At 45.3% G+C, this 21,543-nt stretch overlaps 1 protein-coding gene and 1 non-coding gene across 2 annotated transcripts in view; both read right to left on the reverse strand.

Moving 5' to 3' along the window:
* LOC144142108 (uncharacterized) overlaps nucleotides 1-21,543 on the reverse strand; it is an 81,190-nt gene that overhangs the window by 11,887 nt on the left and 47,760 nt on the right. Inside the window, exon 4 of the mRNA XM_077673516.1 lies at nucleotides 20,853-20,921. Within this exon, the coding sequence (XP_077529642.1) occupies nucleotides 20,853-20,921 (69 nt within the window). The remainder of the gene's footprint in view (nucleotides 1-20,852; nucleotides 20,922-21,543) is intronic.
* On the reverse strand, nucleotides 2,989-3,061 carry Trnat-agu (transfer RNA threonine (anticodon AGU)). The gene has a single exon. It is a non-coding gene; the product is annotated as a tRNA-Thr (tRNA).

Raw genomic sequence — 21,543 nt, forward strand, 5'->3', positions numbered from 1 at the left:
ATATCAATGTATAACACTGTAAATAAACTGTACATAAGATGGTTTATAAACAAATATTTTTGAGATTGCAGTGTATATATACATGAGTGTAAATAAAGTGTATATGAGTTGGGAGTGTATGAGTGATGAATTTTTGTTGTAGCAATTTTAAAGTAATTACATTACTTTTGAGAAGTAATGGTGAAGTAATGACATTACATTCGGCCACCTGTCATTACTAATGTACTTTATTTACATTTTTATAAATTCTACAAAAATAATGAGTAATGTAATTTTATTACTTTTAGAAGTAATTTTGCCATCTCTGCAACATACTTGGCAGTAATGAAATTACAGTAATTCAATTACTTTTTCTGTAATGAGTAATGTAATAAAATACATATGAGTACTGGTAATTACAAAATGTAATAAATCACTTCAGGCCAGCAATTTCATTGAAATTTCTCATTATATTCCCAATTACGATGACTTCTTCAAGATCAGAAGTACCGGGCCCATTCAATCGTCAAGCTGTGGGTTCAAGCGTTGGAGGAGCAGCGGCATCGCTGATCTGACTGTTATCTAAGGGTACCAGAACAGGAAAAAGTTCCTTGTTACGTTCAACACAACCGTGCCCTCATCCGCGCCACATGAGCGTTTTTTAGCAGGAACTCCTCAATACAAACGGCTACACCTTTCCTAGGCTGACATAGGATCGCGGCTCCTTCTGAGATGCACTAAAGATATCTAAGATATCAATGTATAGCGGTGTAAATAAACTGTACATAAGTTTGTGTATAAACAAATATTTTTGAGATTGCAGTGTATACGCATATCAGTGAACATAAAGTGTACATGGCTGGGGAGTGTGTGTGATGATTTCTTGTTAACGTAATGTTAAAGTAATTTTATTACTTTGGCAAATTAATATTGATGTAATATCATTACTTTCGGCCACCTGCCGTTTGTAATCTAATTTATTTACGTTTAGGAAAGTTCCAGGAAAGTAATAATTAGTGTAATTTAATTAAATTTTGGAAGTTTTTTTCATCTGTGCCTCATACCTCTGCTACACGAGCATTGGACAGGACGTTTTAGTCGAATGCCCTTCGAAATTTCAAATGCCATTCGAACTTGAAGGAAGGAGTTCCACCGATCTACACGACAATTCTCAAAGGCAGTTGAAAGATTCCACGTTGGCCCGCCATTTTTCGATGTCGCCACTGCTCCCTGTTTTGTTTTTGACAAGAATTTCATTGTAAAGTTAAAATGAGCAAAAACAGTCATTAGCAATCAAATTTATAACATTTTACAAGCGTGCACAAAAGATCTGCTGACAGCCAGTTTTTCTTTTTTTCGCATAACCTTTGCTGGGAGTACCAAGTTACCTTGTGATTGTAGAGCGAGTAATAGAAAACAAAAACAAGCGAGGTATTACGAAGATTGTGCACTTTAAACCAAAATTTTTACTCAAAAATAATTGTTTTTTGTAATTACGTCCTAGAGAACCAGCTCCCGAGGGCACGACCATACGCGTTTCGAACGGCTTTGAGAATTTACAAGGTCAGACTTCGTCCTTCTTCGACCCAAATGACGTTTCAGTCAAATGCCTTCAGAAAACCTCGTGTAGCAGCTCAAAAGAGTCATTTGAGTCAAATGACACTCCACTCAAAGGCCTTCGAAGTGCTCGTGTAGCACAGGTGTTAGAGACTCTGGCACGACCTTATATTTTCCCACTGATTGCTCCATAGTGGCCCAGGGGCCGACGGGAAACGCATCGAGTGCTTCAGAAATTAATACATAAAGTGGCTTATGCATTCGCATCCTGAATTCAATATTCGTGAAGTTTCTACAGCTCACATTTTCCTCGCCGTCGCCAAAACTCTGGAATATTTAAAACTCCGTGTTCCCATATATATCTAATTGCAGCCATGGTTAGTTGCTCCCTGTTTCACAGCAACATATGGTTGCTGTGAAACAGGGAGCTGCGATAGAGCGCGAACCAATTTAGAGCGGCAACTAATATGTCACTATAGTAAAAATTGGGCTTTAAAATCCCCATCCAACAAAGTTTTAGGAACAGAAATCATAATTACGGACGTGTCGTTCACCAGCAAAACAAGTCTATTATCAAGACGAAACCTGTCCACGTTAATTGAAACGAGCGACTAGGGTGCCATTTTTCTTTTACTCTTACCTTTCACAATCTCTCAAACTGCCGACTATTGAGTCTCGTGCCTGCATAAGGGATCCTCAGTGGCAGTTACACAAACCATAAGGTTGCGTCCTGACCTCAGTGCATACTAATGTGCAGAGAAAGGTTTTCTTAGAGAAATGCATACGGTTAGTGGTACCACAACCTTTTTTATATACCGGCCAAGTGTATCGGGGAAGTTGTGTCCTCTCCTTCTGTGGGCTCCTTCTGTGTCCTTTCCTTCTCGTTGAAATAAGACAGAAATAAGAATTGGCAGTCAAGACAACCTCGGAAAGCAAAGGGGAGGATTTAGTACGTCAAGATGAAGAATTTGGAAAATAAGAAAGTGGAGAAAAATGCCCGCCAGGTGGGATCCGAACCCACGACCTTCAGAACACCGGTCTTGTGCGATAACCACTACCCTACCGGCGGGGCTACTTTAGCCTCCACTTTCTGAGGTATTTATGTTCACGTGTTTTTGTTTCCTACGCTTGGGGGTGGTAGCCAGCGCCACTCGGACTACTCGGGGTGAAGGGGACCTTCTTTGTAACCCCCGGGCCGTGACTCGAGCGTCTACGACATGTCGAGAGTGGTCGACCAGCGTTGAACCCTCCTAATTTTTAGCTAACCTTGGCACCAAGACTGCCAGAACACAGGCCCTCGCTATGCATGTAGCGAATCAGAATACGAAATTAGGGGCTCGTTGAAATAAGACAGAAATAAGAATTGGCAGTCAAGACAACCTCGGAAAGCGAAGGGGAGGATGTAGTACGTCAAGATGAAGAATTTGGAAAATAAGAAAGTGCAGAAAAATGCCCGCCAGGTGGGGTCCGAACCCACGACCTCCAGAATACTGGTCTGGTGCGATAACCACTACGCTACCGACGGAGCTACTTTAGCCTCCACTCTCTGGGGTATTTATGTTCTCGTGTTTTTGTTTCCTACGCTTGGGGGTGGTAGCCACCGCCACTCGGACTACTCGGGGTGAAGGGGACCTTCTTTTTAAGCCCCGGGCCGTGACTCGAGCGTCTACGACATGTCTAGAGTGGTCGACCAGCGTTGAACCCTCTTAATTTTAAGCTAACCTTGGCACCAAGACTGCCTGAACAGAGGCCCTCGCTATGCATGTAGCGAATCAGAATAGGAAATGAGGGGCTCGTTGAAATAAGACAGAAATAAGAATTGATGGCCAATTCTGATTTCTGTCCTATATATATATATATATATATATATATATATATATATATATATATATATTTACATATATATAAGGGGCAGTCAAGAAAACCTCGGAAAGCAAAGGGGAGGTTCTGGTGGGTCATAGAAATTGATGAGGAAATTTTAGGTGGAAAAGAAAGTGGTGAAAAAATGCCCGCCGGTGGGATCCGAACCCACGACCTCCGGATTACCGGTCTGGTGCACCAGACCGGTATTCTGGAGGTCGTGGGATCGGATCCCACCCGGTTGGCATTTTTTTACTAATTTCTTTTCGACTCAAAAAATTCTCCATCTGTTGCTATGACCCACCACAACCTCCCCTTTGCTTTCCGAGGTTTTCTTGACTGCCAAACCTTATTTTCTGTCTTATTTCACGGAGCCCCTCATTTCTCATTTTCTGATTCGCTATATATATATATATATATATATATATATATATATATATATATATAGATATATATATATTAAAGCTATGAACACCTTTGTGGTTAACTTGTTTATTATAAATTAGTCCAACAGTTTTGGAAGTGGAACTTCCTTCTTAAGTGACAATCTTACAATGCACACAGAACCCTTATGCACACTGCAAGCGAGGGATTTCTCTCTTCCTCTTCCTTTTCAAGGAGGGGAATACGAAAGAAAAACAAACCCGGTAACAACACTACACTTGCCGGGCTTCGTGCTGAGAGGGAGAGGTTTAAAACTAAGGAGAAAAAAAAACAGAAAAAGCGTGCGTTTTAGTGAGAGAGAGAAGGAGAGGAAACGTTTGTTTGAATTAAAAGGTCCTGATTTAACTAGGGTAAGTTTCCTTCTTCCAGTGCCCCTGTTTCCTTTGCCCCAGTCTTGGCGCTAAAGATCAGATACTTCTGAGCCCCAGGGTCAGAGCTGGCCAGAGCTTCCTCCCATAGCTCATATAACTTGTTGTTGGTGTTTAATGAGAGCCATACAGTGCGACAACCCCAGCATACATAGAAATGGGTGGATATTTTACTGCACTTATTACATGTGTTTGAGAATTTCTCGGGGATCATCTTCAATAGCCTGAGGATGTTTGGATTGGTGTTCGTTTGTATTTGTCTGAGAGACTGATGCTCTGCAGCTGTTAAGCTTTTTTCTGGTAGAGAAAGACAGCTCTGGATTTTCTTTGAATGTTTAGCCACTCACCGAAGGTATTGGGGAGAGGGGTGAGTAAGCTAGGACTACTGGCCTAATGGTTAATAAGTTCTCGCGCAGCTTCATCTGCTCTCTCTTTACCCTTAAGCTCCATATGTCCCGGTGTCCAAATGATAATTTGGAACCGAATTATATTTAGAGGCAAACCTTTCGCAATCTTTTTGTGGATTCGGTCATTTTTAATGTTTTGTACGGCTTTCTTAGAGTACGTAATTACTTGGAAGATTTTTCCTTGGAATTCTCCCTACGTTACGGCAAATAAAAGGGCGCAATTTTCGGCCTTCACTGTGCTGGGGTTCGTTAATGTGAGGCAGTCCCTGACTACGCCTTCTTGGTTGACGATGACTAGGGAAGCATTGATCTTGCCCTAGAAGGCAGCGTCTGCATATACAACGTTTGGGTTTTTTCCAACTATCTGAGTATGAAATTGACCCTGGCTTTTCTTCTGTCTTCATGCAAGTGGGGGCCATGTTTTCAGGAATGGGGAGCGCTTTCAATTTCTCTCGGGCGGCGTTGCTCAGGTCTTCTTTGTCGAGAATTGAGTGTACAGCTAACCTGGAGCCTACTTTTGCAGAATGGCCCTGCCAGTTCTCGTCTTTTGCAACTTTTTCTTTTGTGAAACAAGGGTAGCTTCACAGATTTCTTCGAAAGTGTTAGAAACGCCGAGATTGATGACTTTTTTGTTGGCCGTGTAGTTGGAAAGACCGAGAGCCACTTGGTATGCAGCACGCAATATAATGTTGGCCTGTTCATTTTCCTGCCTGCTTAGTGAGTGGACAGACAGACTGTAAGCAACTATCCTTACTACAAATTACCTGCATGGTACGCAAGGTATCTTCTTCTTTCAGCCCTGCACTCTTTTTGGTTATCCTGCTATCTTTGCAATTGGCCGGGTGGATTCTTTTTTATTTTGCAATTGTGAAGTTGCTATGCCATTGCTTTAAGCAATTCTAAGGATTCCTTATTTATCTTTCTCTGCTACTTTGTGGTCCCCAAGCTTGATTTTTATCTCCCCTGGGCTCCTACATCTGGTGTCGTGAACTCTGATAACTACAGATTTTTCTGGATCTTTTGTGCCAGGGAGCCTTTAGTGACCCAGATGGTAATGTCGTCGGCGTACATATTGGAACCTATGCCGGTGATGTCTTGGAGTTTCTTTGCTATGTTAATCATTATAACATTGAAAAGCAAGGGGCAGGTAATAGATCCCTGTGGCGTTCCTTTGTTTGGCATTTTGAAGGCGTCGGAACGAACGTCTGCAATCCTAATGCATGCTGTGCGGTCTGATAAGAAGGCTTTGACGTAGTTGTATGTCCTCACTCAGCAGTACAATTTGTTAATTGCTTGTAGAATGGCCCGTTGGGACACATGATCAAAGGCTCCCTTTAAATCTAAGGCCCAGATAAGGTGCTCGCCTGCGCTTGGAATGTTCTGTAGCACTTCTTCCTTGAGGATTAGAAATGCGTCCTGCGTGGAGATGCTTTTTCTGAAGCCCAACATGGTGTGTCTGTGGTACAAGGTTGTTGTCCTCGATGCAGTTTGACAGTCTGTTCATAATGACTCTTTCAAATATTTTCCCCACACATGATGTCAAAGATATGGGTGCCAGTGCGTCAATTCCTGGCTTGTTTCCTCATTTCGGTATTGTTATGACATATGAGTACTTCCAATCGGGAGGGGCTTCGGCCTTGATCCATAGATTATTGTTAATATATTCTGTAAGTTCTTCTACTTGTCTGTCATCGAGGTTCCTGATCATCAAATTTGTGGTACCATCGGATCCTGGGGCGCTGTTTGTTTTGGCAGCCATAATGGTGCTGTAAACCTCTTCCTCGGTGATGTCTTGGTCCAGAAGTTGGTTTGGTTTTCCGCTGTACACCTCATTGTAGGGCTCTGCGATCTGTTTGCCTTTGAGATTGTCTTTTATTGCTTCAATGAGGTACCCGTTGCTACCTTCAAATGTCTGGGCTATCCTTTTAAGCATGTGGTTCATTTCCATCTTTGTTGCAAGGGGGTCTAGCATGCTTCTAATGATCGCCCATGTTTTAAGTGCGAATGCACTTCTTAAGCGAGCCTGAATCGTCCGCCGCTGTCGTCCGCATAGCAACAGCTGCGGGTGCGCGCGCTCCTCGTCTTCCCTAGCAACGGGGGGAGATGGGCGCGCGATACTCTCCTCCTCCTCTCTCCTCTCAGTGACTGCGGGTGTTGGGCGCCTCCACTCCACTTCGGGCGGGAGAGCTCTCGCTCGCGTTGCGGGCGCTCCGCATTCCGACTCGTGAGGGCGCTCGTGTAGCCCTCGCCGTAACGGCGGGCGCTACTCTCCTCCTCGTCTCTCCGCTCAGTGACTGCGGGTGTTGGGCGCCTCCTCTCCACTTCGGGCGGGAGAGCACTCGCTCGCGTAGCGGGCGCTCCGCATTCCGACGCGTGAGGGTGCTCGTGTAGCGGCGCGTGGCGCGGGAGGGTATTAGTCGAGCGCGCGCCGTCGTCGAGAGCGGTCGCTGGTCCTGCATCTCGATAACGATGATGGCGGACCGGGCAACGGTACCAGCAATAACGAGTGAAATATCTTTCTTTGTAGTTGTGTGCGTGTGTGTAATCTCTCGACTACTCATTAAGATCACGATATCCACCGTAATCGCGCAATCAATAACCCTGCATTCGCACTTACACACTCTCCCCCTCGGGGAAGTGCGAGGGAATTTTTTGAAGTGCTCAATGGTACTTGCATCGATTCACAAAAATGGTTCCAATTTTGTTGCCAAGACATCGGCATATTCTCTCGCTTTCTTAGTGATTTCGCAATCCTTCTTTTTAACTTTCGGTTTCGCTTTTGCCTCTTCCACCTTCTCGTCAGGCTATTTCTTGCTTCCCATACGTGCGCCAGATGGGAGTCGATATTTGGAGTCTGCTTTGATGTTCGTAAAATGGCTGTGGAGCGTTTGTACTTTTTTTTCAGGTTGGCACACGACTCCCTTACGGAAGTAATTTCCTCCTGTTTGCTGTCACCACTGAAGTATTCCCTGAACTTTGTTCCAATCGGTAATCCTACCTGTTCCAAGACACCGGCGAAATTGGACAGTCCGGATTGAGATACTAATTATCGAGTGATTGCTGCCCAAACTCTCTGCTAAATTTGTCCACGTGGCGTCTTCTTTCTCCTTTACGAAGGTTAAATCGGGGTGTGTATCCCTTGCATTTTCTCCGCCAGTTCTGTTTGGTTGATTAGAGTTACTGACGACAGCTAGGTTTCAGATCTCCGTTGAGGTAATAATATTGTCTCCCTTTCTCGAGTTACGTTTATAACCCCATTCTCTATGGGAAGCATTGAAGTCACCTAGTACGATGACCTGATTGCCCTTTGATTTCCTGATAGCTTCCTGGAATAGATCCTCGAATCTGCCATCACTTTTTCTCGGAGGGCTGTAAATGCTCAGCACAAAAGTGCTTTTTTTCCCCGTCTTTGTTTGGACTATCTCTATGAGAATGGCGTGAGAAGTGGCTGTCTCGAGCGCGTGTTGTATGGTGGTTATGTCCTTTCTGACGAGAGTAGCTATTCGGGTTTCTTCTTGTCCTTTATTTGTATAGTAGCCTAGCAGCCTGGCGTTGTTGCCTGCTTACTGTAGACATATGGCATCAGGTTGGATTGGTGCTGTTTCTGTGTATTTTTCTAAACTGCGTTGTTTACGTGGTAGAGTTCTGCAATTCCACTGCCAGATTTCAAGAGGATTCTTAGTAGGGGACATAATTTTATTCTTAGTCGCTAAAGCTGAAATCAGAGTCACTCTCATCGTTTTCTAGGATCGGCTGTTTTTTTTCCATGAATGTTCCGGCCTTCCGAGATTCTCTTACTGTCAGTGCTTATTATTTTATTTCCATCTACTTGTCTCTGTAGCATGTCGAAATGGTTGTTCATTTCATCGAGCATTTCAGCTAGGAAGACCCCAATTCCACTGGGGTCTTATAGGAGACCTTCCGGAAACGAGCGCTGAGGTATAGGTGGGGGGCAGAGTTTGAGGGAATGGCATGCGGTTTTGGATTGTGACTGATGGTTCTCGCGTACTATTTGCCTGGGGAGTTGCCGTAGTTGTTTTTGGTGGTCTGCATTCTCTGCGTTAAGTTTGCCAATTTGTGCTTTGAGCTCCCCAATTATTGGATCTTGGTCTGATTTGTGTGTGTCAACTTTCGAATTAGTGTTAGCCAAGGAGGCAGCGACGGTAGACCAGCTTACCTTGGGGGGTTTCTTGGTTTCTGCGCCTCTGGAGTCTCTGGGCTTAACCATCTTTCTTTTTTGAGGTGCTGGGGACTTGTGTTGGGACGTCACAATGGACTGGGATCTGTCTCTTCCCTCTTTCTGCTCGTTCAAGTCCGGCCACTCGGTGCTGAAACACCTTCGGCGTTGTAGTTTTCAGTCCTTGGTGTGTTCTCTTCTTAACTTCCTTTGATTTTCATTATCTTGCGGTATCGTTGCTTTTCTGAGCTTCAGTGGACATTCTTTTGAGCCGGTAGGATGTTGTTCGTTGCACAGCACAGACCTGGGCTGACACGGGTGACCATCTTCTGGGTTTTCAACGGCACAGTTCGGGCACTTCTTGACTGCGGGGGTGGGACACATCAGATCGGCATCCGGGTGTAATGATATGTAGCACACTTGCCTGGTGGGTCTTTATAAATAGCAGGGCATCTCTAAGCCGTAGAAGTACACCACTTTTGGGACGTTGTGGCCTTCAAAGGTAAGCAAAGCACCCATCGATTTTCGTAGCATGCGGGCTTGTATAATTTTGGTGTTGTGGGTACGGATACGTAAGCCGTTCATGAGTTCTGATGGGGCCATGTCTTGCGAAAACCAAGCACAACTCCTTTTACCTCCTCTTTCCGAAAGGCTACGTAAGTCACTACCTCGTGTGAGGTGCATCTTACGTTAATGCGGGAGATTTTTCGCAGCGTGTTCTCCGCTTCCGTGTCTGGCGTGCTCATTACTAAAATATTTGAACTAAGACGCCGGCGTACGACAAACTTGTGCAAATATTTTCCCCCTTCCTCGCATGCTTCAGCAATGGCTTTCATTATTTCGATGGTGCTGTAGTCTTTTAGCGAGAGGCCCTTACGCGGCTTCATTACTATTTTGACGTCGTGCCTCGGCAGCGGTGGGATTCGCCGGCGTTGAAGTTGTAGTATTTTATTTTCAGATTTTCAAAAAGGCTTACTTGACAGTGAAGCCTTTTCACTCTCTTTCACTGTCAACTCTGCATTCTCTCTCTTGTTCCACCTCCGTTATTCTCTTCTGCTCAGAGCTTGTATCCATCCCACAGCGTCGTTAGCGTCCATGGTGCCGGTGTCCAAAATCGGCTGGCCAGCAGCGTCGCCATGCTGGTTCGACGCAGAAGGCACTTCGCTGTGACATTCTTCCATTTCGCTGACTTGACATCGCTCACCTTAGGTGCGCCTAATGCCTTGGGATTCTTGAGGGGATGTTCCGTGGCTCTTCGGGGTTTTCTTCATGGCTGCCGAAGTCCTCGGCTGCGAGACCAGCAGCCGCGGGCGCCGCTGAATCGATCGGCGTGGGCTTATCGCGGTAGCGGGCAACCGTTAGCCCCTGATGGACTCAAAATGAAACACAATTCATTCACAGTCGAAGGGGTGGTATCCGCGAGTTTCGCTTGACGTTAGCTAGTTCGTCACACAAGAAACGTTTGTGTGTCTTGCGATTTTCCAGGGGGAAAAGAGATTTCGCACGGATCCCACACGGAGCCCGTTCGAACGCTGTAGCCCCTATGTGGAGGACCGGTTTTAGTGAGAAAATGGCACGGGTGGGGGAAGGGAACACGAGCAACGTTTGGTGTCGGCCCGCGGCGGCTATGATGAAACGGAAACTGACAATCAAAATACAGACAATGCCTGTACACAGATGGGAAGAGCGCGGCGGCGGTGTAGCAACTAAGGACGCGGTCTTGGCTAGGAACTTGTTTCGTGGGTTAACACAGGACAGACCAATAGGCGGAGAGGCATTGCTTTTACCAAGAAACCGGTGAAAATTCTAGTTTGTTTGGCCTTTGAACGTCCACGACATGGTGACAGAGAAAGGCACTAGGTCAGACAGCGGCTAGCCCCAGAATGGTCAGACCACGCGAAAGACAGGGATTATGTTACACAGGGGCGTGGTCAGTTCGAACAAGGTGACGAGCGCCCCGGCCATCCTCAGCGGCAGCGTAGAGCAATTCAAAGGCACACATACGGCGCAGCATCCGCGAAATTGAGTAGAGGGCCTAGACAGAAAACCACTGAATGACGCCACCGCTATGTCTTGACAGAACGCGGCAATTTCAAGGTACGACCAGACTGGCACTGCCGTTCAACGTCACCTCCCTCACTGTTCTAAATTGTCCCAAAGTGGACAGCATTTATCGCCCAGCATCTGCAGTGCGAGGCTTAGGCGGCTTTTAAATGCAGAGCATTTCTTTAACTCACGATGTCACCCGTTCTAGGCGTCCGTAGTTCGCTATCCGCGCGATCAACATTCGATAGCGCGCCCAGGCACGCTTCAAGGACACTCTCTCCCCTCCCTCGGGCTCAACGTGCGCCGAGGCTGCCAATTTTACTGCTGACGAGCCCTCTCTCGTCAGCAGTTGCCACAAGTGCAACAACATTAACGTAACGCAAACTACTTAACGTCGTGTGCCCCGGGAAATGCTCTGCATTTGATCGTGCCCCTCGCGAGGGGGATGTTTCACTGCGTCGCCATGCGACCAGTTTGCCACGCTTTAGTTTCGAGTTCGCCGCATCTTTCGCCGCCCCTCGCTTCTTACGGTGCATACTAGTCGTTTCCTAAAAATTAAGCTATGACGATAGGTCGGCGTAGTCACTCGTGAGTACACTCATGTGTACTCATTTAAACCGGTTGAATCGCATGAAGTGTTAGCGGCACGAACCAAGACTGCCATTTTCCTGTACCTGTGCTACTCGCGGCCGCCACTACGAACTAAACGATGGCGGTCAAGCACGCCCCCCTCGCCCCCCCCCCCCCCTACTCCCCCCCCCCTCTGTCAACAACAACAAAAAGAATTCTCGCCGTCGGTAAACTTCAGTGCCATCTGCGCCGACCCGTCACCCGTTTCTTTACTGCCGGGCCGCGCCCGGCTGTTATCTACTTTCCTAGCAAACCGTTTCATCCATTCTTTATTTTGGGCGGCGCTCCCTCTCGGTGTGCGCCCGCTGTCTGAGGTAATGGTGAGTGGTCCTGAAAAAAAAGCTTTATACGATGAAAAATAGGGGTGAAGAAATATGCAGCCATCTCCTGTTGTCAATCAATGTCCATTGTCCTCCGGAGGCACGACATGCTGCCAGCGCTCTCCTTGATACCATGAGTGAGCGTTTTGAACTTTTAAATAAGACACGATACTTTCTGTTCACGGTCCCGTTGAGTGTAAAAACTGGTCTCTAGCATGGTGACTTTAATTTCGTTTAATTGATGTCCTGGGAGGCTGACATGTCTGGAAATAGGCAAGTTCGGTTGTGTTTTAGTGGGGAACGATGGTTGTTAAAGCGTTTAGGGAAAGCGGGTTCTGTTTTTCCGATGCACTGTATGCCACTGATGTCACGGTGAATCATGTAGACGACATTATGGCTGTCACAGTTTAGATGCGCATTTATTTTGAACACGTAATCTGAGGAGCTGGCTTTAGCAGGAGTGGTGGTTGTCAGGAGTGAACAGACCTTACAACGCGTTTTCTTGCATGGCTGGCATCCCCGTTGAGTGCCCTTATTGGCTCTGACTAACATATCTTTCAGGTTTTTTTATTTACGCAACGCAGGTGAGTGGGTGAAGACAAGATTTGTCTGGTTTTCTTCATTCCTGGGATTACCTCCATGTAGAATTTCCTCGCGATTTAGGTTGCGGGCTCTGTTGATGGAGTGCTCGACCACTGCTGCGGGGTACATTTGATGAATGACGGCATTTTTGAGTTGTTGGAGTTGTCGTCGAAGTCGGCGTTATTAGAGCAAATTCTGCGGTATCAGTGGGCCTGGGATTGTGGAATTCTCATCTTGCAATGCCGTGGATGGTCACTTTCAAAGTGCAGGTACTGCTGCCGATCTGTGGGTTTTCTGTATATTGCTGTGATTGTAGTCGTGCCCTCTACCTGAATGGAGACGTCGAGAAAGTTTACCGATGTCCCTGAGAAAATGTGCGTGAAAGATATGGAAGGGTGGACCGCATTGAAATCCAAAGTGAACTTAAGCAAGCTTGCCTCGTCGTGGAGCCAGACAAAAAAAAAGATATCATCCAGAAATCACTTGTACATGAGCTGGCGAATGGGTTGAGCTTCCAAGAAGGGTCCCTCGAGTGCCACGATGAACAAGTTCGCGTGAGTTGGTGCAATTTTTGTGCCTACAGCGTAGCCGCTATTTTTAACGTAATGTTTGTTTTCGAATTCAAAATAATTGTAGCGAAACACCAGGTCGAGTAGTATAGCATGTGCGTGTTCATTGATCTGTAGTGCCGTATCAGCGTTCCGACGTGCGTTGCGAACAGTCCCACCCCTTGTGAAACACCGGCACTGCGGGAATACCAGCGGGCTCCCCCTTCTCCAGAGGTCTCTCCCACCACAGCTGTGGCCCCGAAGACTGCGCCACGCTGGGGTAACGGGACACGAAGGCTTCCCCTCAGACGACTGGCGAGGGTGTTCAGAACCACTAACTACGCACAAGTAAAGGTACGGCCCGCATGACGCGACCCTGGTCGCGCTTTTTTTTTCTCTTCGCAAAAACATAAATAGGCGCGTGCGCTACCCTTTGCACAGTGCTACTTTAAAATCATATGTAACATCCCGTAAAATACATCAAGGACTGCGGCTAAGGCTGACACCGGCAATGACTGATCTAAATGCCGATGAAATTGCACGGTGGAACAATATTCTCGAGGACGCATCCTTGCAGGTAATGCAAGTAGTAATAGGTCACGGTTAAAGAAAGACATTATAATTAGAACGGTTTAAAAGTTCTCTTCGGAGAAGTCCGGAGAAATTAGAAATGGAAATAATGGAACTCAAGAGATACGAATCACAAAAAGAAGGAGGTGTAATGAACCACAAATTTAAAAAGATGCGGAGAGACAATATCCCCATTCCAGATCATTCCTTCAGGGAGCAGGGAGTTGGATGCTCAGGAAGCCAAACCAGAACTGATAATTCTTTCATTCCGGATAATCCCAGTGCTGTACATTTGGGTGAGGAGAAAAGCGTATGTCCTGTGAGGTAAACCAGGTCTGAAAGTTCGGTGAATTCTGGATTCAACCTTGTCAACCTATCGAACGTACCGCTCCTAGAACCGGACCTTACTGCTATCAAAAGGTATCCCATTCTGTCCCTCTATGGGTAAATGTAATGAATTTCAGCTGTACTGAAGTATTCACGAAGGCGAGGAATTTGCTCCTTCGTGAATACTTCTACGACCAGGAAACGAACCCAGACAAAAATGTACCGGGAGCATCAGACAAATGTTGGACACCGAGCGATGGTCGGGACAAAATCTCAATATGTAGATAGCGGCCGTTTAAAAAGAAGTGTTGAATGCATTACCGAAAACAAACCCTCTCCCCAACAACCTATCAACCGATGAGCGCAAGGCCCTTTTCACCCTCCACCGTCGTGATGACATTGTTATATAGCCGGCGGACAAGGGCGGAGCAATAGTCGTAATTAACAAAACCGACTACAATAAAGAAGGGCTCCGACACCTGAGGGATGAGAATTTCTATGAGGAACTGCCTGCGGACCCAACACAAACGTTCGTATCAAAAAGCACCCGTGAACTCGCACGGCTTCTTGGAAACGGTGATATAACTAAAGACATGTTGAAAGCAATGACGCCCTCCCAATCAGCACGAGGACGCTTTTACCAACTTCTCGAAATTCACAATACTGGCAATCGAGGCCGCCCTATTGTCGCTTGCAATTGTACTCCAACATAATCAATTTCCAGCTTTCTTGATTTTATTTTGAAAAACGCAGTTCCCACAATTCCGGCCTATATCAAGGACACAAACCATTTTTTTTGAGATAGATGTCTGGACTCGTAACCCCCCCTAGCAGCTTCCTGGTTACTATGGATGTCTCATCGCTGTACACCAATACCCCCATTCAAATGGCATCAGGTATACCGCGGAGGCAGGTCGATACTCTGATATGGCACTAGAGATTAATTAGCACGCCCTTGCTACCATACTCGACCTGGTGCTTCGTTGCAGTTATTTTGAGTTCAAAAACAAACATTACCTTCATAATAGCGGCATGGCTATGGGCACAAAAATTGAACCAAATTAAGCGAACTTGTTTATGGCGGCACTCGAGAGACCCTTCTTGGAAGATCAACCCGTTCGCCAACTCACATACAAGTGATTATCTGGATCATACCTTTTTTTGTCTGGCCGCATGACGAGGCAAGCTGCATAAGTTCACTTCGGATTTCAACTCGGTCCACCCTTCCATATCTTTTCCGCACAATATCTCAGGGACATCGGTAAACTTTCTCGGAGTCACCATTCAAGCAGAAGGCACGACCACGATCACAGCACTATATAGAAAACCCAAAGATCGGCAACAGTACCTGTACTTTGAAAGTGACCATCCATGGCATTGCAAGAGGAGCACTCCATATTCCCAGGCCCACAGATACCGCAGAATTTGCTCTAACAACGCCGACTTTGAACAAAACTCACAACAACTAAAAATGCCCTCCTTCGTCAAAAGTGCCCAGAAGCAGTGGTCGAGGACTTCTTCAAACAGAGCCGGAAACCTAAATAGCTATGAACTCCTGCATGGAGGGAATTCCAGGAATGAAGGAAACCTGACAAATTTTCTACTAATCCGCGTTGCCAAAACCTAATTATATTCTGTCGATACATGTTATTATACTGCAACAAAGCAGCCAGCTGTCTTCGAAATTCCAAATGCCCCCCCCCCCCCCCGATTAGTTTATCGCCGCGAAAAAAACCTGAAAGGTATGTAAGTCAGAGCCAAGACGAGTACCATTAAGGGCACTCAGCGCTGATGCCAGCCATACAAGAATACGCGCCGTAAGGTCTGTTCACACCTGACTACCACCACTACTGCTATAGCCAGCTCCTCAGATTACGTGTTTAAAATAAATCCGCATCTAAACTGTGACAGCCACAATTTCGTGTACATACTTCACTGTGACATCTGTGGCGTGCAGTACATCGGCCAAACAGAAACCGCCTTCCGAAAACGCTTCACCAACCACCGTTCCCACGCTAAAACACAGCCGAATTTGCCCATTTCAAGACATGTCAGCCTCCCAAGACATTCATTCGACTAAATTAAAGTCACCCTGCTAGAGACCGGTTTTCACACTAAACGGGACCGCGAACAGAAAGAATCGTGTCTAAGTTATAGGTACAAAACGCTGACTAATGATATCAAGGAGAGCGCTGGCAGCATTTCGTGCCTCCGGAGGACCATGAACGTTGATTGACAATAGGACGTGGATGTACTATGTTTCACACCCTTCCCCCATCGCATAAATATTTTTTTTCAGGACCACCCACCATAAGCTCAGAGAACGGGCGCACACCGAGAGGGAGCGCCGCCCAAATAGCTGTCTAAACCTCGCACTGGACGTGCTGCGCGATAAATGCTGTCCACTTTGGGACAATTTAGAAGAGAGGGGGAGGTGACGTTGAACGGCAGTGCCAGTCTTGCCGTACCTTGAAATTGCCGCGTTCTGTCAAGACATAGCGGTGGCGTAATTCAGTGGTTTTCTGTCCCGGCCCTCCATTCAACTTCACCTATGCCACGCCGTATGTGTGCCTTTTTATTGCTCTACGCTGCCGCTGAGGATGGCCGTGGCGCTCGTCGCCTTCTCCGAACTGACCGCGCCCCTGTGTAACATAATCCCTGTCTTTCGCGCGGTCTGACCCACTGTAGCGCTAGCCGCTGTCTGCCGCGAGTGCCTTTCTCTGTCACCATGTCATGAATTCTCTAGAATTCTCACCGGTTTCTTGGTAAAAGCAATGCCTCTCCGCCTAATGGTCTGTCCTGTGTTAACACACGAAACAACTACCGAGCCAAGACCGCGTCCTTAGTTTGTACACCACCGACCCGCTCTTCCAATCTGTGTACATGCGTTGTCTGTATTTTGTTTGTCAGTTTCTTTTTCATCATGGCCGCCGCGGGCCGACACAAAACTTTGCTTCCGCTCCCTTCTTTCACCCCCCCCCCCGTGGCGTTTCCTTAGTTTTTACCCTCTCCCTCTCAACACCAATCCCGGCAAAAGTCGTGTTTTTACCGGATTTTTTTTCTGCCGTATTCCCTTCCTTCAAAACTGAGAGAAAGAGAGAAATCCCTCGCATGCAGTGTGCATAAGGGTTCTGTGTGCATTGTAAGATTGTTCCTGTAGAAGAAAGTTCCACTTCCGAAACTGTTGGACTTATTTTTAATAAACAAAGTAACCCAAAAAGTTGTTGATATCTTTTACCTGAATGTTTCTTCATACCCGCTTCAAAACTCATCAAATTTATGTATATATATATATATATATATATATATATATATATATATATATAAATATATATATATATATTAGCTGCTATCTCTCTATGATACATAGAGCAGACGTAGTATCCGAAAATAAAAGAATAAAAGAAAAACTAACGCTTCGGTTCCAAACAACCTAACCTGGTAAAATCAAAACACAAGCCCAAATGTATACTCGCCCTACGTCGATTCTACGTATGCGTGTAAACCAATAATTCTTCGTGTGTACATTACACTTTCTTCAGAAGCTAGCGGAGTTAGGGCTGTGTATTTAACCTGAGAAATGTGATATGAAAAGGCTGCAGGCGGGCATAGACAGCTGGGATGGTTAGTATTTTCTGGGAGCTTTTCAGAGAACAGTGGATGCATATGAGGCGTTTTTTTTAAGGAGCCATACGCACACACCAAAACACAGTTAGATAAAACTGCTGTGCCAAGAAAAAGTCGGCAACGTACCAATAAAAAAGAGGTGGCAAGAAAATAAATGATATAACACCTTGAAAACGTGTACACAGAACCTAGTTCATATCGAAAACGTCAGATGCATTTGTTTTGCTCATCAAAAGAAGCACATCCATCTGTCTAATGGGAGGTTTCTTTTGGATTGACCGTTCGGACTGTTTCGTGAGTGTTCTCAGAAACGTTTTTTTTACTTTATCGAGCTGGCTTATCATAAATTCAGATGACAATTACGAGATAGGCGAAATATCTGTCCCCAGACGTTGACGACAAAGTGATCGAAAGAAGAAGAGAATCATTTCATCTCGTCTCCCCTGCCAGACAGAGTAGTACTGATTGTATTTATTTTTTACTCCAATATTTAATATTTTTCTACTCAGCCAGATAGCCGCCGCTTACAAGCCCTGGTAAAACTACCCCGCTCTTCACACACGTACACGTTCCGTGGGCACGAACCACCTCATTAGGTAAAAAAATTCCCGGCATTTCCCCGAGGGGAAGAATGTGAAAGTGCGAATGCACGAGTTGGATTTGCGCGGTTCGGTAATGTTCGCGAAAGAGAGATCACACACACACACACAACTACAAAGAAAGAAAGATTCATTTATTCACAGACACCTATTTGTGTTGTCGTTGTACTTGATTGCTAGAGCGTATCTCAGCTTTGAAATTTCGTGTCAGTACTCCTTTAAGCAGGTGCATTACCCCTTCTCACGCCCGATTCTTGGCCAATCCCTCACGTGGGTATGTGCCATGTCAGCGGCCAGGCAGCGCGCGCCCATCTTCCCCCGTTGCCAAAGAAGACGAAAAGATTCCTGGCCAATCCCCCACGTGGGTATGTGCCATGTCAGCGGCCAGGCTGCGCGCGCCCATCTCCACGTGCGCGGACATCGCCGCTGGACTCAGGTTCAGGGTCGCTTAAGAAGTGCATTGCACTTAAAAGATGTAAGCAGCCTTTTTTGGAGCGTTTTGGAAATTTATGGCCAGGTAATGAACAGCTTGCCTACTTCGTTAGTTCATTCAGGCGCACCTCAAAAATTATCATATGATAGAATTCTAAAATAACTGTTAATGCTTCCAATAAGACCCATATTTCCTTATTGTATATTTTTACTGTTCGTGAAGCCTTTTTTTATATGTTCATTGCCTTTTCCTTTAAAGCTAAACACACAACACAATTCTTGAAATTCAATTTAAATAAAATTTGTAAGAATGCCTTATCAAGTTAAGAGTTTCAGTTTATTACAAGCCAAACCCAAACTTATCATTTCAATGTATGCTGAAATCCACCGCATAATTTTTAAGTACTTCTGCAATAATCGTCGGCTCGCTGACAAGTAAAACATACAATAGCGTTGACAGCTCTTCGTTTAGGTTCCGTGAACAACTTCCGGTTATTTCCAAATTTGTTTTAGGTGGATATGACTTATTTTAAAAGCAAAAGACGTCATATACGCGTGGGTGAACTTTCTTTTGCGGTCTCTACGCGTGAACCGCAATATTTGATAAAGGATGACGCGGGTCTCGCACAATTGAAGACCCGAATAGATGGCCAGTCATCTATCTTGCGATGTTATGAAAGTAAGTGGTTACAACGTTGAAAGGCGTCAGCACGATATTTTCTGAGCCTTACGTCAGAAAAACATACAAGACGGTGGAGATAACAGCTGAAAAGAAAATAAAAACCCCCTCTGACGAATAAATATGTTACCCAAAGCATTCTGACGTAAACAAAGTATGGTACCAAGTAAGAGCGTGCGGCAGCCTCAATATTTCTATTTGAAATGCCCCAACATTCCCTTTCGGCGCCTTGCATCACTTTCAAGATATTTTTTGATATAAGACACGTGCGTGAGCGTATATAGAGCAAAATTGGAGAAATTACTGAGGCTTTAAAATGAGAAGGCCCTCTACTGAGTATGAGTGGGCCGAGAAATATTCGGCACGATTCGTTCAACGGAGGGAAACAGAGCGGAGAGTCACGACCGAATACAATAAAAGCTTGTTCGAAGCATGTTTCTTTAACATTCCTCATAAACTGCCGCACTTTTAACACCACTTGTAGGTGACATGCAACCTGAATCGTTCCTTCCTTCGGGTTAACATAATTTTGTATCTCAGAAACTATTCCGTAACAAGCCTACCACGTATTTCTCAGTGTATCTTATCTATGTGTGGCACGCAGGCAATCTTTTAAGATATTTTTTTTGTGTATGATAGTGTTAGTAATAATACAATACGGCCCCAGACGTTCTCGATCTTCACGAAGGCTACCATGTGGTCTATGATAAGTTTAAAATGTTCAAACATTATGTAAACTGCTTAGACAAAGACATTTTGCGGAAAACCTATTCTTGACAACACACATTTCTCGAGCATTGATAAGAAAGCAATAGGCTTCAAATTGGCTCAGGGTATTGCTATGTTGACATTTGAAATGACATTTGTGCTGCATGAAACAGTGAATTTGCATGGTTAAGTTTTAAGGCATGTTTAGTTTGGGTGCTAGCACCTCAGCCTGACACTTGAGTATTTAGTTTGAATTTTTTTTAATAAATGCTCAAAAACGTCACTACAAATTTGCCGTAAACCAATAGACCAAATACGATTTCGCGAAAAGCTTTATATCACGTGGTTGTCAAATGCAGGATAAACGCCCAAGAAAGCAGTCATTCGCCTGTTGCACATAAGAGAATCATTAAATCACAATTCAATTTGAACTCTTTCGCAGAAAACTCTTTCGCAATAAGCAGCGAAGAGAGTTCGGTTTTGATATTGAACCACTGGGGCTTGTGCTCAAGAATGCACCCGATATTGGCGATAGGTTCATTGAAAGACACGGAGCATGCAATACCGTAGGCAGCAAACACAATAGTGCGACCCCTCCCTGGAAAATAAAATTTATGGGCTAGAACCAGGCAAAAGCGTTCTTGTGGGAAAATACCAGTACCACATTCACTATAAAGGTGTGCCAAATGGTGGAAGACAGAAGGAGTAGCAGATATTAGCACCAAAGGATGAAATCTCATTGGCTTCGCAGAACAGCAAACTTGGGCTCGGAAGTTGAACGTTCCGGGTTTCAGCGATTGGGTGAAGTACGACTAGGAACAATGCACGCGACCTGGGGTTATACAACTACACCAAAGTTGTGAGAAAACGTAAAGCCTCCACCTCACATTTTTTTAGTGTTACGTGTTCTTACCCTGTAAGCTAACATAATTCAGAAATATAGGTATACAGTCGAATGAAAAGTTTTCAGTGCAAACAAAATGTGCACCTACCGTGGCAACAGTGTGTTCAGGGAAGTTGGTCCTGCAGGCATTCACCACTTCACAAAATGCAATAACGGTCTAGAAAAGAAAATTAAGGCCGAGTAACCAAACGTTCCACTTTTTTAAATGCTGCCTAAAGCATTTGCATTTTCGTTGATACACTTTATACTGCAAACAATTAACGAAAATAGAAATAAACAGCCTTTATATCATTTCAACTGGGACAATGATAAAGCAGATTTACACATTGTCCCACGGCAGGATAGCTTCAGTATTTTTGTCGCGCTGCAAATGGTATATGCTACATAACAATTGGGACATCTCGCGATCAGCCGGGTAGATGAACAGCAGAACGAAGGGTGTGGACGGGCTTTAGGCTTGCATGATCTCTGCCCTATGAAGACACAATGCCCCGTCCCGTCAGTCGTCTGCTCACATCCGTGGCACCCTTGACAGAAGTGTCTGGGCGGTACACATCCGGCAACGTTGTTACGAATCCTCATGGGGAGAGAGGCCGTGCTGGGCTCTCGTGACCCGAGTAACCATTACTACCTCTGAAGGCCACTCTTCGGCAGTAACGACGAGCAGCTGGCAGCACCATAGCAAACCGAGGATATTTGCAGGTAAAGTCGAGGATGATTTCAAATAGTTCCTACCACATTACCAAATATTTGACAAATACAACCTTTCCGCGCGACGA

The sequence above is a fragment of the Haemaphysalis longicornis genome, unplaced genomic scaffold, assembly GCF_048455015.1.
Source record: "Haemaphysalis longicornis isolate Haplotype H1 unplaced genomic scaffold, Haemaphysalis longicornis Haplotype H1 scaffold_6, whole genome shotgun sequence".
Classification (NCBI taxonomy): Eukaryota; Metazoa; Arthropoda; class Arachnida; order Ixodida; family Ixodidae; genus Haemaphysalis; species Haemaphysalis longicornis.